Source organism: Centrocercus urophasianus, unplaced genomic scaffold, assembly GCF_019232065.1.
Source record: "Centrocercus urophasianus isolate 14NV4802_14NV808 unplaced genomic scaffold, USGS_Curo_1.0 seq_34, whole genome shotgun sequence".
NCBI lineage: Eukaryota > Metazoa > Chordata > Aves > Galliformes > Phasianidae > Centrocercus > Centrocercus urophasianus.
The window spans coordinates 3,469,378-3,486,942 of NW_024884911.1; the positions used below are offsets into that span (position 1 = coordinate 3,469,378).

The window sequence follows — 17,565 nt, forward strand, 5'->3', positions numbered from 1 at the left end:
GGCTCAGGAGGTTCCCACTGTACACAACCAGCAGATAACACCTTTCTGTTGCACAGTGTAACTCTGTTTACCTGAACTGCAGTTTCAGCTGAAATGCAGCGTTCTTTAAGAACAAGCCTGTGTGTTACAGCAGGGCTGGGGAAGGAAGCAATAGGACAGAGTAGGGCAAGGACAGAAACAGCTGCAGCACAGAGGAACAGGAGTGCTGGAGATGTGGGCTGCTCCCCCCACCTCCCCCCAGCAGCCACCACACTTATTAGCTCTAGGGAGACACAGAGCTTACCCAAATCTCACCAGGGAGCTCCCCCCCGCACCATGGCAGCAGCAGGCAGGGCTGAGATGGGCAGCAGCACCGGCAGTGGGCTGCATTCACAGCCAGGCCCAAAGCACAGCTCCTGCCAGGGAAGCCACAGCTCTTTGCCCACTCACTGCGTCCCACAGCCAGGCCTATGCAAAAACAGCTGTAAGAACCAAGTGTGTGGTGTGCAGGACTCCCACCTTCTGTGTCGTCACCGACGCACCTCACTGCACCTCCCTTTACAGCAGAGAAGGGCTTTCATCTCTGCACCCGCCGAGCTGCCACCAACGCCTGGCTGCTGCTGCGCATCTGTGCCTCCATTCTGGTCATGCATGCAGAGCTTTCTAAGCTCTAAGGGACGAAAAGACTCAGTTATAATCAAACAGGTTGGAAATCACCCAGAGAAAGAGTAAGAGAAAGAGAGATGGTTTTATTCTAGTTGGAGAGTCCTTCATTATACAGAAACAATAGTTTATTTCATCCAAGTAACGAGAGTGACAGTAGATCACAGACTGCAGCACAGCTACCACCAGCACCGAGACACAGCTCTGGGGTAACACAGGAACCCAACTGCACACAGCAGAGAACTGAACAGTCGGCTCAAAAATTCAACACTGGGATTTGGCTCACTTCTCAGGATGTATATATATATATGTATAGCGATATTCTTTCCCTACTGAAGCGTTTCCTAATATCCACATGGAAGCACAAAACGGCTTTAAACACCTGGACATATATAGATTTTCCATCTTTATATATATATATTTATAGATATTTATAACAGTAAAGATATGTTTCTCATTACTACAATTTCAACTCCTCGAAGCAGCTGGGAATCAAAAACAGCTTTACTACAGTCACAGCTGATAGGTGTGTGTCACAAATACAAACAGAACAAACCAGGGGTGAGAGCTGAGTCCGAACACTCCCGGACAGAACAGCTAAGAGCAGGCAAAGAGTCTCGCAGGGAGCAGCACTACATGTCAAATGGTGGCTTGGGGCTCTCCGGGCGGGAGGGACTGGCCTTACCCGGCCGGCTGGAAACAAAACAGGAAAGGGGGAAAGGAAGGGAGAGGGGGAGAAGCAGTAAAACAATGGTTAAAATACAGAAAGGAATCGGCGTCGGAACAATAGAGGAGCCACAACAGAAACCGAAGACGCTACAAAAAGATAACCTGAATGCAAATCAGCTGCGACACGGGTGGCTCACTGCTGGTGGAGACACGACAGCCCAGATGCACAGGGTGGTATATTTTTAATGCTGAAGTCTTTTTTTTTTTTTTGGTCATATTTTTAATACACATAACATGAAGAGTAGAAATCAAGCCGTAGGGGGATGAGTTGTGATAAGCAACAGTTACAAGTTCCCCAAACACGTACCATACACATGCAAGAAAAGGCTACGGAAGAAGTCACCACAGTACCCAAAAAAACACAAAGATGTGCTTATTCATAGCAGAAATAGCTTCAATAGAACATCACGCAGCAAACTCCCTGAAAACATTGGGGTGTCCGTTTGCAGGGGGAGCAGCAGCAGCCATTCCCTCTCCCCGCTGGGTTGGGGCTGAGCCCAATGCGATGGAGCACAGCCTGACAGGAGCACGGCCGCACCGCAGCACCCCAGCTCTGCTGGGAGCTGAGCACCAGGTCTGAGTGCTCCCCATCAAGCTCCCCCTCCTCGCCTCCCTGCCTCGCTTTGATATAAGGTAGATTGCACTGTTCCCAACATGAGTTTTTGCACCTTGGAAGTCGAACTAATACACACAGGACATTTAATCTGTTCCTAAGAGCGTCACATTTTGACAGCGTTTTTGCTTCTAAGTCACGCTTGTATCTTCTTAACTACAAGGAATTCACTACAGCTCAGTCCTAGGTGGTGCTACAGCTAGGTGATGCAGGCAGGACACTGATCCAGGCCAGACAGGCAGATGAGAACAGGACAGACAGCCAACGTGCGGACTGAGGGATGTCCCTGTGGCTGATCTCTCCCAGGAGCCCGTGTTTCTGGGATCCGTGCCACCAAATGAAGGCTACACTACGCTCACAAAGCAATACAGGACGCACGGGTGGAGACGAAGAGCTCAATCACTAGGCTAGTGCTGTACCACACACTGGGAAGGGATGGAGGGAAGCAGGTGTGGGATGGATGAGGAGTGACTGTGGCTGTGGAAGGGAGGTGGGATGGGAAGCCGCCAGCACGGCGCTCGTCGCCAGCTGTCTGCAGCCTCGAGTTATAAATCTAAGAGGGACGGTTCAGCCGGTCGGATTATGGTAGGTCGAGTAGGTGAGGCAGGGCCCCTTCTGCTGTGAAAAAGCAGAGAACAAAAAACAAGAGAACACACACTGTGGTTAGCACAGCAATCGCAGTCACAATCACGCATGCTTCTCCACCTCGCCTGAGCCAGCAAGAGAAAGAAAACCGAGGCACAAAGCACCAGAAGAGCACAGTTCTATCAGGAGGTGTTGTCAGTTTGCTCGGGGCCCAACCCTGGGCTTTCTGCACAGCATGGATCACCACCAGGCAATCTGCTGGATGTACAGCTTTGCTGTATTTGTTCATCAAATGCAGACTCAGTGCCAGCGGGGGGTGCTGCCTCTGGAATGAGAGTTGAGAAGCATGGCCAACAGAGAGCTTCTGTACCAAGCACATGACATCACACAGCATGGATGGGCCCGAGATGCACTGCTGCAGGGCTGGCTGGGAGGAGCAGCATCCCCTGGGGCTAGGAGAGCCTGAGTCCCTCCTGGCATACAGGGCACTGAGCTGCTCTCAAATGCAACTGCTGCTGACTGCATAAAGGCTTTAGCCACTGCTATTGTTTCAGCTAATCGCTGATACTTTAGTTAGGTCTAAGGGCAGCAATTTAATCACAGAGAGGACAAGTTCATGTTCAGTGATCTCCATCGTGTAAGGGACTGGGGGGGACAGCAGGGAGCAGCACAAAGTACAAGACAACCCCTCTGCTGTCACCCTCTACTTCAGTGCTCCCTGCAGTGTCAGCGTGGCAATGATGTAACGATGATAATTAAATTGCTCAATACCAACCCAGAGTGGTTTTACAATCCAAGCTGCCTGGAATGCAGAGTGCAAACCAAACAGGATGGGGGTAAATAAAGAGGAAGCATCTGCACTGATCAAACAGAACCAGGTGTCACTAAATTAATGCCTGAACACTTCCACGCTGACAAGCTTTAATTTAGATTACAGGGAATCAATTGAGTGCTGGAAATGATGATGCTCAGAGGGAGGGTGGGAGAAAGGCAGAGGAGATCTGCAGTGCTATGCTGATGTAATGGGGAAGAGCTTTGCACTGGCAGCAAACCTGTAATCACACTGGTACCAGAAGAGCCACTGTCCTATGAACTGGGGCACACTGCCTCACCTCAGAGAATGAATCAGAGCAACGCTCTGGCCCTGCTTATTAAACCTCAGCAGTTTATTGCTCTATATGGATTCAGCCCAGATCTCTAAACAACTAAAACCTCTTGTTCCTTGCCTAGGGCAATGATACCTCGGAAAAAAACAGAAAACAAACCTTCAGACAGTAAAGCATTTGGAAATATTTCCCTGATGGAGAATGTCAGTGGGAACCGCAAGACCACGTCATCAGCGTGGCACCTGAGTTACTTTTCATGTAGAGCAAATCTGGAAACTATGGGAATCTCAGGTGGGTGCTGAAATACTCATCTCTTAGAAGGAAAACTTGCAGTGAGTTACAGCTGGGAAATCTGTGACCACGGCCTTCATGGCACACAGGATTCGTACACCACCTCCAGAGGTGCTCACAGTTGGCATGGCCACATCTACACCACCTGGTGGCTCACACTCTGATGGGAATGGCAGACTGTTGAATTTGACACCTTACAGAACTGGGCTCAGGTTTTGGCAAGATGCTGCTGTGCTGCCCTGCATCTCACAAGGCACTTTTTGAAATGCTTGCAGGGCATTTTTCACACAAGGAGTTTGGTCTGGTTGTCCTGACCTCTGTGGGTTCACTCAAAAAAGGATCCTTGAAGCTGGCAAGGGAAGCCACCAGACCCTACCATAGTAAACAGGGCTGAAAGGAGCATCAGCATTACTCAGGTAGACACACCACCTTCTATGATTCTATCTGCCCTGTAAGGTTAGAGAGGTTGAGAACTATTTCCTAGGACAAAAAAGTTCTCTCTCTGTAACCGTCTACCCCTGCAATGCTCTTTCAGACTGTCTCTTCATTGCTAGTCAAGCCCTCTTACAACTGAAAAGCCAATCTCTTCTATCAGAATGAGGAGCAAAGCTTTGCTGGCTGGGAAGCTCATAGCAGCCTCCAGTATGCAGGAAGGCAGAGCCTGGCAGCAGCCCCAGCTCCACTCGTCACATCCCTCATCATCTCCAGGAACCAGCAAGTTGACTGGGAGTTCTGTTGATGATAACCTAACAGAGATGGTGAAACACGGCATTGGTTCACTCGGGCTGCCAAGGACTGTAATCAGAAGGTTTGGGGTGCTTTTCTACTTTTATTTCCTTGGTGCTCTTTGTTTCAGATTAAAAATGGAACGCCCCATGACAGCGAGTCCCGGAGAGGGGCGCAGACACCAGAAAGCCTCTCTGCATTTACCACAATGCACATTTCTCAAGCTGCCAGGATGCCTGCAGCAGGCAGAGCATTGGAAGAAGCTGCTGACTGCTCCAGCACCTCTGCAGTACGTCAGCAGTGGGGGAGGACTGACAGATGACGCCCTTAAAGAACACATCGGCCACTGAACAATCACTGCACTGGAGTGATGTAAGGCAGCACCTCTCTGCTTCAGCTGGTTACATGCAGCACTGACGCCATTTACTGTAGAAGGAAGCTAGCTGGGAGCTCTCCTCACCTGACACAGGGACTGCAACTTGTGCCATTCCTATTAAGACAGGTCTTTGGCACTTGCTCCCCCAGCCAGCATCAAGGAAAACTGCAGGAGCTGCTGCTGCTCCACTCCTCTCGGGGTCAGGCCTTTCACTTCTAAACACAGAGGAAGGGGGAAGGAGCCCCAAACAGTCACATCTGCCCTGTTCTGCCCCTCTCCCTCTTTGCTAGGTAGGGCTAGTGCTTTGTAAGCAGAAAAAATTGAGAGAATTTGCTAGATCTCCCTCTTCAAACTCCACCATTGCACCACTGAGGGGACAGGGAAGAACTGGCCCTTGAATGTAGGGCAGCACAATGGACATGAGCCTGGCCCAAGAGCCTCCTACATTACTGAGGAAGTACAATGCTGCAAAATGCAGGGAGCGATAGGAGAGGGAAGCAAGCAGGAACCCAAGCAGAGTTTCAAGGAGAATACAGATCACAAAAATCCTCTCTCTTGCAAGGGCACAGGAGGGAAGGCAGACTGAACAGAGGCAGAAGAGTAAAAAGAGGTAGAGGGTCAAGTGGAGAACGAGCAAAGGGAGTCTGCTTCTAATTGTGATCACAGGACAGAAGGATAACAGGGAACATTCAGTGTCAGAGTTATCCTACACCCAAATATATATACAGCAAACACCTCCTGTCTTTCACAAGCATACAGAGGAAGGGAGCACTTCTCCAGTGAGATATTAAAATGCAAGCAGAGGAGTCTGAACTGACAGCTCCCCAGGTCTGTACCTCTATCCTAACAGAGCTGACAAACAGGATCAAAACAGAATTCATTCAGTTCATCTCCCACTCAGTGTGGATAGAAGCCAAATGAAAGACACACCGTTTAGACCATGTTGCCAGAGCTCACTCCCCCATCCCATCTCCTCTACCTGAGGGCAGAGAAAGGATCCTCCAGTAACCACAAGTCAGGTACTGGGGCTTTCCTAGCTCCTGAGGCTCCAGCTCCATCTCTGATCAGCCAGCTTTTCTGTTCTAGACTCCTCCCTTTATGAGATCCTGGCAGACGTGATTCACTGGACAAGGGACTCTGACTAACACAAGGACAAGGCAGCAGAGGTAAGCTGCAGAGCAAAGTGATGGAGGATGGGGACACAGCGACTCATGCATCGCAGAGAGAGTGCAAAACGTACCGTGGCTGCCAGTCCTCAGGGGTCACTGATAGTGATTCTGAAAGACAACATGAAATCAACATGGCAGTTCAGACAGTTCAAGGCAGAGGCCAAACAGACTGTCAGGAAGGTGGAACAGACAGACATGCGCTTGCACAGAGCCACATTCGCATGCCCCCCCTCCCAGAACACCACACAAGTGTGCACTGCTGGGGAGGGCAGCACTCGGCCATGCAGGACTTCACATCCACTCACAGCCTCATCTTCACACGCACCCAAAATCCTGCTGTGCACAGTTTATCTACCCACACACCACCAGCTGCTGCTCGTCCTCCCACCCAGCTGGATACACAGGTCTGCTGGCACATCCAGACTGAGACCCTGAGCACACTCACACCTACTTAAGCCAGGTCTCAGCACCAGCTGCCTGGCCACAGGTGAGGTGACCTGGCACTCACTGAGGCTTCGTATCTTCTGACCATCTCCTGACCGTATATTAAGTGTCAGAGTTGACCAGAGAGCTCAGAAGGGCGGGAGGTGTCATGGTGCACCGAGCACTGCCCAGAAGACAAAGACATTTAAAAGGTCACTAATCATGAGATCATTACTTTGACCTCCTGAATAACTCAAGTCTAAAAACACACAAGTTGTGCTTACAGTGATGCTGGTTGCTTGCATCATTTTTCCTCAGGCTTACCAAAAAGCAGAGAACCAATCACTGCTTTCCACACGTTTTTCCAGTAGTTAAATTATTCTCATTTAAACTTTCTTATTGAATTCCTTGAATTTGCCTAAACTTTCACCTACAGTTTTTGTCAAACTGTTTTAAACTGGAGAGACTAAGTACCTGGAGGAGTGCCTTTACAGCTTCCTATTCCAGACAAACTAAACTACTTCCTCCTAAACAGCCCCAGTGGGCATCCAGCCCAAATGCAGCCCTTCACTGCACAGAGACAGGGCCTGGCATCATCTGCAGCTCCCAAGGTGTTTGGTATCACGGACTTCTGCATAAATTCTGAATAAATGCTACGTACAGAGGCATGGTAGAAAATCAGCCTTAATTGTACTTAATTACATGCAGGAGAACCTTCCTGTGAAAGAAAACAGACCGCGTGGTGTTTGTATGTGAAAGCATGTGTCTGTGCAAACACACGTAGAGAAAAGTACAGCAACATTTGTCTTTAAGCTCATCCTCCACAACATCAGATGTGCCCACCAACAGTGGCACAAGCACACAGCTGAACTTCACGTGGGTATCACATGCACATAGCACACAACCAGCCACCACCACGCACCTCCATCTCCCAGAGCCCACTCATGCCACCTACACGAGCTCTTTTCACACACACACAAAGTAGTGGAGCCCAGTTAGCAAGGAAAAAGATGGGTATTAAAAAAGCAACAGTGGAGATGGCATTCGTTCACCCATGGCAGAAGGACCCGAGTCCAAGTGCTAGCAGGGAACATTCTTATTCTATATACAGGAGAAGAAGAGAAAGAGTCCCTTGTCATTGGAAATTCTCCATTCATCAGTGAACTCAAATGACAAGCTGGTATCAGGATCCGGAGGAGTCTATGAACGACTGGAAGAATCAGAGAGGGGGGATCAGAGAATGAGCATGAGAACTTCTTCACTTCACAACTTCAGGAACCAACTTTCTCAACTCCAGATCAGGGCAGTCTGTAGCATGCATTCCAGCCCTCCTACACCAAGGGGTTGCTAAGCATGAAACACTTTCTTCTGCTGCTCCTGTGCAGTTCCCCATGTTCCCCTAAACCCTTCTATTTCACACAAGGCAGAAAAGCCATTAAGGTAAGCTATGACAGATTTCATTAAAAAAAAAACAAAACCAAAAAAACAACCAAAAAAGAGAAGGCCAATTCATTCCAGCCATTTGGGGGATCCTATCATGACCAGGTATATAGAATATTTTTCATGAGTGAAGAAATGAAACCGTGAAAGTAGAAAGATGGAGACAGAACAAAAGGTAGGTATACTAAAATCAAATCCACAAAACAGAAGTATATGGAGAAGCAGGTTCACAAAGAAGCAAGAGCCAAAAATACACAGCAAAAGCAAGCTGACATCCACAGGTGCCACCTGCAGGACTGCAGTCCCTGGAGCAGTACTGAGGCACGAGCGGGCAGGTCATGGAGGACATGTGCTGAAAACTGGGGCAGAGGCACCAAGAAAGTAAAACTATTTGCACACACCCAAGTCAGGAACAGATTTATCTCTTTGGATTCATCTGCTTCTGGGCTGCATGCAGCCTGAGAATACCCCTGTCCAAACAGGCAGTGCCAGGTAAGAGCTGGGGCACCACCACCCAAGGGAAATGTTCCCACAGGTGTCGCTGGGTGGGGGTTATGGTTGTATTCATTCTTTATGCTGCAATTGCTTTCTCTTCCTCACAGGGAGATCAAGTACCAACCACACACATTCTTGGTTCCCTGGTCCTCTTCAGGACCAAGTGCGTAGCCTCCCAGGGGATAACTCCTTATTGCTACATGGAAGGGTGTATGAAGTGACTGAACAGGACAGGAGTTACAGTTCCTAACAGGAAAGCAAAGCTGTGTCACCTGAGCCCTTCAGGCTGGAAAACATTCAAGTTGACTGCAGAAACAACAAAAATGACTACAAAAAAATGCTTCCCTGCCAGTGCTATCACAATATTCACCTAATAAAAAAGCATCTAAATATCCTAGATGAAGATCCTCTCTAACTTCACCTTAAAAAAGAACTCTGCCAGGAGAAGGGCAGCTGCAGACTTCGGGCAATTCTAGACAGAGGGGAACTGCCTTGAAAGGTATGCTGTGATTTTCACTCTAGCCCTGTGATTTTCTGGTGACCGCCTATTACTTGCAAGCAGAAGAATTGATTGTTTTATTAAAGCTCTCAGGTACCAGGTCCTCTACCCCCAATCTGTGCATGGAGTCTGGTTCGGAGAGGAGGCTGCCCTTTTGTTCTCAAGAGCTGCCTTAGCACTGCATCATCTGTATGATAGCCGAGTGGCCGTAGGCTCCTGCCTACGGATCAAATTCAGACAGCCCAAGACTGAACCCAAACCAAGCATTCCAACTTCCTGACTTGTATGGTCCAGGCAGAACAGGCACTGCCACAACTGCTACCCAAATTATGGACCTACCCCACCTGCCTGGATCCGCACGTCAGGACTTACCTGGGCACACCAGGAGGAGCACGATTAGGTCGAGAAGGAACCTGAGGCGGGGGCCCAAAGGGATCAGGAGAGGCACCCGGCCTGGAGGGCACGGGGGGGGCACCACCCAGCGCTGACCCACCAGCAGGAGGTGGCCCAGGAGCCGGGCCTCGAGAGCCAGGCCTGGCGGGGGGCACAGCGGGAGCCCTCCTTTGCGGCGTGGGGCTGGACGTGGGAGACCTGAGAAACAAACAGAGACATTCAACTGCAACAACAGGCCTGGGATTCCTCCCCGCCACTATCACCGTATGCTGCCTCTAGTGTTCCTTCTTTAGTTCCATATCACTTCGAGCACAGCTCTTGGCTTTTGAGAGCTGCGTCAGGTTTAATGTTACCTTCAAAGCTACTTCAGGCCCCATCTAACCCAAGAAACGCTCCTAAGAGTCTGCTTCCACATCTTCTGTAAAGATGCAGCAGCCCTACAGCTTCCAAGGCACAGAAGCCTCCCCGCACAAACACCCACAGCTCTGCATCCACAGGCAGAAGAGGGGAAGAGAAGCCCCTGTGTCTCAGTGGGAGGCCCCAGCTAGCCCTGAGAGGCATCGGGCAGGTCTGCGGGGCTCTCCCCCTGAGCCTCTGGTACCTGCGTCCAGACGGTACGCTCTGCACCTGCAGCCAAGAGTCGTCCACCGGTGGGGGCATTGGGGTGCTGATAGTGCTGGTGTTGATGTCCCCGATGATGTTGAGGGCCTCTTTCAGGGCATGGTACATGCGCAGCATTTCGTCACGCCGCTGGGCCTGCTCTGCTGATTCCTCCATCAGAGTGTTCTGGTCGCCACAGGAGTACAGGTTTGCCAGCAGCTCCGAATGAATGAAGTCCTTTGTCTGCCGAGGAACAGAACAGAGGGAATCGGTTGCCAGCATCTCTAGGATATTCCATTGCACCTCCACCCCAAAGCTCCTTTCAAGCTGCCTTCAGGTTTCTGCCCTCTCCCCGTTTTTCCCCATCCCTACGGCTCTCCATCTCTACCAGTCGGGGTGATAAGTACATTGTTTATCATGAGGTGCATGATTGTCTTCGGCATGAGGTCTCTGATGGTTTTGTTGACAATTGCCATGTAGGAATCCACCAGATTCCTGATCGTTTCCACTTGTCTCTCCAGCTGAGGATCCATGGAGTGCATGAAACTGTCCGATCCATTCTCCTCCGCTTCACTGGCCTGTAGAGAAAGGCAGAAACAGAACAGTTCTTCAAACACTGTACCAAATTAGTTCTTCCATAGCAGCTCAATAAAAAAAAAAAAGGGGGGAGAACATGCAGGAAGAGCATGCAAGGAAACTTAAGCCTGTTTTTTTGAGTTGTGACTGTCAATGCAGTGACAGCTGAGTTTGCAAATCTTTCTCTAGAGCTGAAAAACTTTAACAGCAAAGATGCTCTTTTAGTAGGAATTAGCCCCATGAAAGATGGAAGGCAACAACTCCTAACCAATGTCCACAGGCCATGATTCCAGTGAATACCCAAAGCTGTACTTTTGACTTCTAGCATTTACAGCCTCATGGGAGGTTCTTCATTTGAGCTCTACTTTGCACACCCAGATACATTTCAGACCTGAGAATCACTCACCATAAATTAAGGCTCTCCTGCACACTGCATCCTTATCATTATACAACTGAGGAAACTGATACAGGGAGGTGAGACGATCGTAAACACGCAGAATAACCTAGAAAACCTTCCAGAACATAAACTGAATATCCTGCTCACAGCTGCTGCCATCTTTTCTTCTGCACAAAGCAGAAGATTCTTCTCTCCTCTGCCTGAAATGCACTGTTTGGATTTCTTTAAGGGAAAACCAGGAGCACGCCTGTCTGACAGCAAGCAATTGCCAGAGCTCAACCACTGGAGATCAATTTCTAAGCAACGGACCATGAAAGCCTTTGCTGCCTTTCTCAATGCTTATTACAAGGAAAACCTGATTTTAAGGAAAAACTTTTCTTTAAACCATCCCAGTGACAAATTTCAGTACTGCAGAAAATTTCTTATCTACTTTCGCTTTGGGGAACAAAACATAGCAGAAAGAGCAAATTCTTTTGTCCACCTGAGCTTTTCCAAGGAAGATCTTACATAATGAAGTAATGGAAGGCCTTAGTGAGAACTGTAAGCTATAGGAAGTGGAAGTCAAGCAGGACAATTCGGGGAAAAAAAAAGTGAGTGTCAAAAGAACAAAAACAGATTTCCAACAAGATCCAGAAATCATATTTAAAAAAAAAAGAAGATAAATAAAAAGGAAAAAAAAAACAGGAAAACTCGGATCAAGAACAGAAACAAACAGCAGCATCAGCAGAAGGTACAAAGAGGGGAGAACCAAATGCCTCCTGGAAAACAGTGACAAAAGGAAAAAAAGAACCATATACAGTGGGGCCCCAGAAGGCAACACAGGGAGGATCAGACTTACTTTGTCCTTGTCCTGGCAGGTCAGTTTGAGCACACGTGAAAAAAATTAAAACAAAAAAGGGACAAAAATGAAAAAAGATTTTTAGCTGGTCTTAGAGTTTGGAGAAGATGTTAAAACAGCACTGAGCAGACAGAAAACCAATCCCACCAACAACGTGCTAATACCTAAGTTACTCTGGAAGAGGAACGATGTAATTGCTTAGCTAAATTGGAAACCAGAATGGGATGCTCTGCAAAGGAAACTGTGTTACTAGTGATAAAGGGCAATTAACACTTACCTCCTAGAGTTGTTTGTGACCTCCTACATTGGGTTTTGAAACAGTCAAACTAGGGACCAGTGTTTCTTTGTCACGGCGCTCCATTTGCACACCAATAGGTGGCACATGGCCTTTATGAATGTGTCTAATAGCCCCAGCCTGGTTCAGAGCCAATTTGAAGTCGTGTCACTGCTAAGGCCCTAATCTTCATATTCATACCACATCAGATTGTCAGGAAACACATTTTGGCAGAAATGCAGTCTATCTTCAAGGGTGACAGGAAAGATGAATGCAAGAAGTCTATTAGGAGCAGCAGATACAAACAGATAAGCAATTATCGCTTTTTTAATGGAAAAACTATTTATAGCAGCTTCCTCTCACACAGAAACAGGAAAAACTTGGAACAGGAACTTATAGCACAGTTCTCTAAAACACTTCTAAAGCAGAGCAGAATGCTGACAACAGCGCTGCAGGATGAGCTTAAGGGAAGAGGAACAGGGAAAACTGCCTCACTGGGAGGGGAAAGGAACGGGATGACAACTACAGAACAGCTGGGAGCTCCTTACAGTGCTGTACAGTGAACAACACTGAGAAGCAACAGTGCCTGGGCTCAACAGACACATACCACTTAGTAGTCAGGCAAAGACCCTTATTCTGGGGATTTATTGCCCATAGAACATCAGAGCTGAGAGGGTTTGTCAAGGCAGCCTTTGCTTGCTTTACCTCCCTTTGAGGATGCCAGGCTTCCTTAAAGGAAGCACCAGAAGAGCAAAAAACCTTAGATTTTCTCCTGGCACAGCTGTAACTTACCCCAACACGTTCTGGGTAGACGCCTGCACGAAGGAAGGAAGCCTTCCAGCTATCCACCTCCTCCTGGGTCTCACAGGCCAGCTCCAGCTGTCTGTAGTCCTTGTAAACATTCCTGAGCAGACAAACATTTCACTCGTACCCATTGCAAAACAGGCAGCTGCACATATTTGACAAATGTATCAAATGACCAGGGGATCTTCTCATCATTTTAAGGCAGATATGCATAGTTCCCTGCTGACATCCTCGTGATGCCTTCGCAGAGGGAGAAGGAAAATCTTTTATGAGCAAGTCTGAGTCCCCATCTTTGAGCCTCCAGCTCTACCCTAAAAGCTATAAAACCTAACAGAATGTCAACAGGGACTGAAAGATTACCTTCTCAATCCTGCTTACTGTTGGACTTCTTCAGCCAACCTGAGTCCCTCTTTCTGCTATCAATGTCCCTATTCATGCACTAAGAACCATCATGTTTGATAATAAATTTGTACTTCAACTTCTCTTTAAGAGTTCCCCATCCCTCCCAACAACTACCCTTAATTATCTGAGGTGGATGCACACCTCTAAAAGCACTCATCTCTAATCCTCTTTGCTAAGATTGTATAAATCTTGGCCCTAGCTTCAACAGTTTGGTGTATTGAGATGTGAACATACCTCTGTTCAGTATTGAAGAGAGCAAAGATGTGCTTGCTGGACATGAACCCCTTCTCAACATCTCGTAGTTTCAGGTTGTCCACTGGCAACATGTACTTCTTCTCCTTCTCCTGAAAAGCAGATCAGTAACAAGTCACTCACTGCTCCAGTAAAGGCTCTGCTCAGATGGGAAGGAGGAGGCTGTCGGCAAAGCAGCCCTCGTGGCACCAGGGGCACTGGGAGGTCCTGCCAACCCAGGTGGCACAGCACTCGGATCTTCCTGCTCCACAGACTTTAATTCACCTCTTTAAGCTGGTTTTCATTTCGTCACTGTCCTACTCTCTAAAAGGATTAACAGTAACCAATAATGTTATGTTTAAGGACAATATGCATCAAAAGATCAAGAGCAGGTCTGGTTACAATACAGGATACTGTACAACTACTCCGACGCTTCCTGGGTTGAAAAGAAGTCAAATAATTGCACTCAATGAAAATCCCATGCACTAAATAACTGGAAGCTCAAGCAGCATGGGCCCTTTGCTGCTTGGCAACTGTCAGAAGTCACAGCCTAAAGTTCCAGTGATCGCCCTCAGGCAGCTTGGAGGAGCCCCATTAACACCACTGCGACCTTCCAAGCACAGCTGAGGTATCTGCACCAAACCGACCGCTTTGGTCCCAGGTATCATCCTCATAAGAAACTCCATCTTAGCTGCTGAACCCAGCATCAAAGCCAAGTCAGAAATCATTCTTCCTGCTTAGTTTCACATCTGGTACTACAGCAAATTAGCAGGTGTGAATTTGGGGTGAATCCCCATTTTGAACCTTTTCCAGCTGGATATTATACACCAAAATAACAAGAGAGGGAGCCATCACACTGGTCTCCAAGAGGCAGAACACAGCTATCCCAAGACCAGACAGAAAGAACATGCTTGTGTATGCAAGAATCCAAGTATGACTGCTTTCTTGTGAGCATCTCTGTCTGCAGACCTTCATTAATTAGGAAAAAAAAAACCTTTATGCAAAGTGAGAGCAAAAAGCAAGATGGTCAGTGAGCAGAGATCCCAAATATCCATAGAGAGGAGAGGGGCAGGGCAGAGCAGCAGATAAGGATGACAGAGTTGTTGAGCTCAGTCACCCACGGGAGAGCAAGACCAGCCCAACGTCCTCCAAAGTTACAGTTAAATCAGCTCAAGTTTAAGGACACCAGGCATTACACAGCTTAGCAAAGTCTCAGAGATCAAATTGCTAATTGCTAGATTTATGTAACAGCAACATCCTTAGAAGTGGCATCCAGAAAACAGAAGAGAGAACTTGGGAAGCTGCCATATTCTGTGTTCTCTCCCCAAAAAGATAGTGATCTTTAAAGCAAGAAAGCTCTCCCAAGCAAGTTCCCCTGGAATTTTGAATGTTGCCAGGCTAGATCCCAGATAGGCAAGCATTTCTGTGACGTGTCAGCCAGGCGCTGCTCTCAGCCACGCAGCCACTCTGGGCTCTGTGAGCCACAAACAGCTTCCAGCTTTCTGCTGCTTTCAGTTACGGCTGCACTGGGTCAGGTTGAACTAGTGACCCAGAAGCGAGGTACACCAACTGCTAACTCTCCAGGCAAGGCAGCCCATCCCTCTGTCTCACAGTGCCTCGGAGGCAGTAAAATCCTGATGTGAAAGTTGCCTGAGAAATATCATTCCATGGTGTCAGAACCACAATGTTCCATGGAACATAGCAGCTATAAGGTCATTCTTCAGGGATGAAAGTCAAACAGTAAGGGAATCCCATGTCCCAGATACGGAAATGCACGCTCTCTGCCAGAGTTTCTACTTTCACCCCTTCTGCGCTCTTGTATAAATGCTGCCAAAGTGATCAAGACAGCACTATCTCTGCATGCTGCTCTTTCCATACACCAGAGGAAAGACCCATGTAACTGCCTGCCAGCAGAAAATCATCGTCCTTGGGCTCCAAGATAAAAAAAAAAGACACAACAATCAAACTTGAGGTCAGTGCTGCAAGGCAGCAGCCCCCCAACCCACATATGCTGCGCACAGTAACGAGCCCCTGCTGCTCTCCATCTCCCCACACCTCCTGTAAGTTCCCCCCTTAAGCCCTTCCAGCTTCTCAGTTTTCAGCCCAGCCTGTTTTATATCAACACTCTGACTTCATTTCCTGAATGTAGAGACAGGAAAGCGTGGAACGAGCTGCCAAGGGCTGAGCCTCTCAAAACTTTGGCTGAGCCCTCTGCCCATATGTTAGTAATCCAGCAGTATGTGCTACGGCTGAATAGCATCCTGGCCAAGAGGGGAAAAAGGGCTTCTCTTAAACTTTCAAGAATTAGAGATAGGGAGAGAAAAAGTCAGAGCATATTGAAGTGGGAAAGGTAGTTTGAGAATCACAGTGTTGGAAGCCCCCAGTCTGATGCCAGGAGGCTCGTAAGATTTTCCCTCATCTGCAGGAAAAAAAAAAAGGATCAAACTCCCTCTCATCAGCATAATGTTGGTTCTGTAAGAAGTGCACGTGGTCTGCAAATGAACCTGTAGAGCCATGAGGCCAAAGAGGGGGCAGAAGCACTCAGACTGACCATACGAGAAGGACCCTGGATGCCGTGTTGGCTACGGAACGTTGCAGACTTGGGGTTAAACTTCCCCTAATCTGTCTGCTGTGCCTAATCAAGTTATTTGCAGGGAGATAACAGCAAACTACTTGCAGAAGCAGAGAACACGGCAAAGGATTACCCCTCAGCCCCAGCATGGTGCAGATACAGGCAGACACAGATGCAGCTCTGCACTTCACATCTACCAACACAGACAGAAGTGCACATTGCCAGGAGGGAGTTCAGGGGGCATCAGCCATTCCCAGTTGTGGGCACAAGCCGCAGCAGCAGGCTGGGAGAGAAACACTGCAGTTGCAATCTGACGATCTCACACAACTCCACTTCAGTTTTAGCCAGAGGCAGAGATGGTTTATACAATTATATGTCCGAATGTCTGCTGCTGTCCCGGCGGTTATAACCTCCAAGAAATCCAGAGAACTCAGTGGGCAGCAAGCCAGCCTGACTCAGAGCACTTCCTCCATTCAGCTGCACTGTCCCAACAGCGAGTTACGTTCTCCTGCTCTTAAATACATGTGAAGTAATGCTGGCAGATGCTTGTGTGGGCTCCCCTAAGGTTAGAAATTGGCACTCGCAGTTTAAGAAAATAATTGGCAGAATTATTAGGTCTCAGTTTGTGTTCAGAGAACATAAAGTAATTAAAGGTTTCCCTGTAGCTGTTATGACAAGCACCTCCTCTTGCAGTGAGATGCAGGTCTGTGGGGATGGGGGAAGGAGCACTGCTGTGTTTTGATTTGTGGCCGTGTGTAATGAGGGGCAATTCATCTTTCTTAAACTTCTTAATCTCCCTTCTCATAAAAGGCAAAGCTTCGTATTGGGCAAACAAAAGATGGAGTAAGCAAAGCTGCCCCAGAGATGGCTGGGATTGCAGTGAAATCATTTATAATGCTTTGGGATCTCCTCAGTAATTCTCAAATGGAAAAACACCTCAGAATTGAGAGTAAACCTTCTTCATGGACACATACACAATATGTAGCTGTTAGGAAGAAGCCTCTGGAAACCAGACTGGATTCTCTGAAAGCAAGTTGAGTGTTTCAAACTGAACTTGTTCTCCAGGTCAGAAGCACTCGCAAGCACTCATCTCATGTCTCATTTTCACAAGGAAAAGGCAGCTAGAAGAGCTGAATTCTCGAGCTGCAGCTCTTCCAGGAAGCCCCAGAGACCCTTCACTCACATCTCCATCAGTTTTGGAGAACACAGCCCACCTGCATCACCCTTTGATCCTCAGAGCATAATTTTTACTGACATAAGTTACTGGACACTGATCACCACTCCAAGCTGCAAAGCAGCTGTAATGGCTTGTTTACAGAGGAAAGCTACATTGGTTTAACTTAAACAACACATCCTAAGATTTTAAGCTGATTTAGTTCAAAAG

General features: G+C 48.0%; 1 protein-coding gene across 7 annotated transcripts in view; it reads right to left on the minus strand.

Annotated features, from left to right (window-relative positions):
• Window positions 1-459: 459 nt before the first annotated feature.
• The window catches only part of DNM1 (dynamin 1), a 59,675-nt gene continuing 42,569 nt past the window's right edge, over window positions 460-17,565 (minus strand). Inside the window, exons 15-21 of one of the 7 annotated variants that reach the window (XM_042830711.1) lie at window positions 13,613-13,722; window positions 12,965-13,076; window positions 11,899-11,910; window positions 10,495-10,665; window positions 10,089-10,330; window positions 9,467-9,685; window positions 460-649 (exon numbers count right to left, since the gene is read on the minus strand). In XM_042830711.1, coding sequence (XP_042686645.1) covers window positions 643-649; window positions 9,467-9,685; window positions 10,089-10,330; window positions 10,495-10,665; window positions 11,899-11,910; window positions 12,965-13,076; window positions 13,613-13,722 — 873 coding nt within the window. In that variant the 3' untranslated portion in view covers window positions 460-642. The other 6 variants (XR_006170873.1, XM_042830709.1, XM_042830707.1 and 3 more) reach the window with 6 other exon arrangements.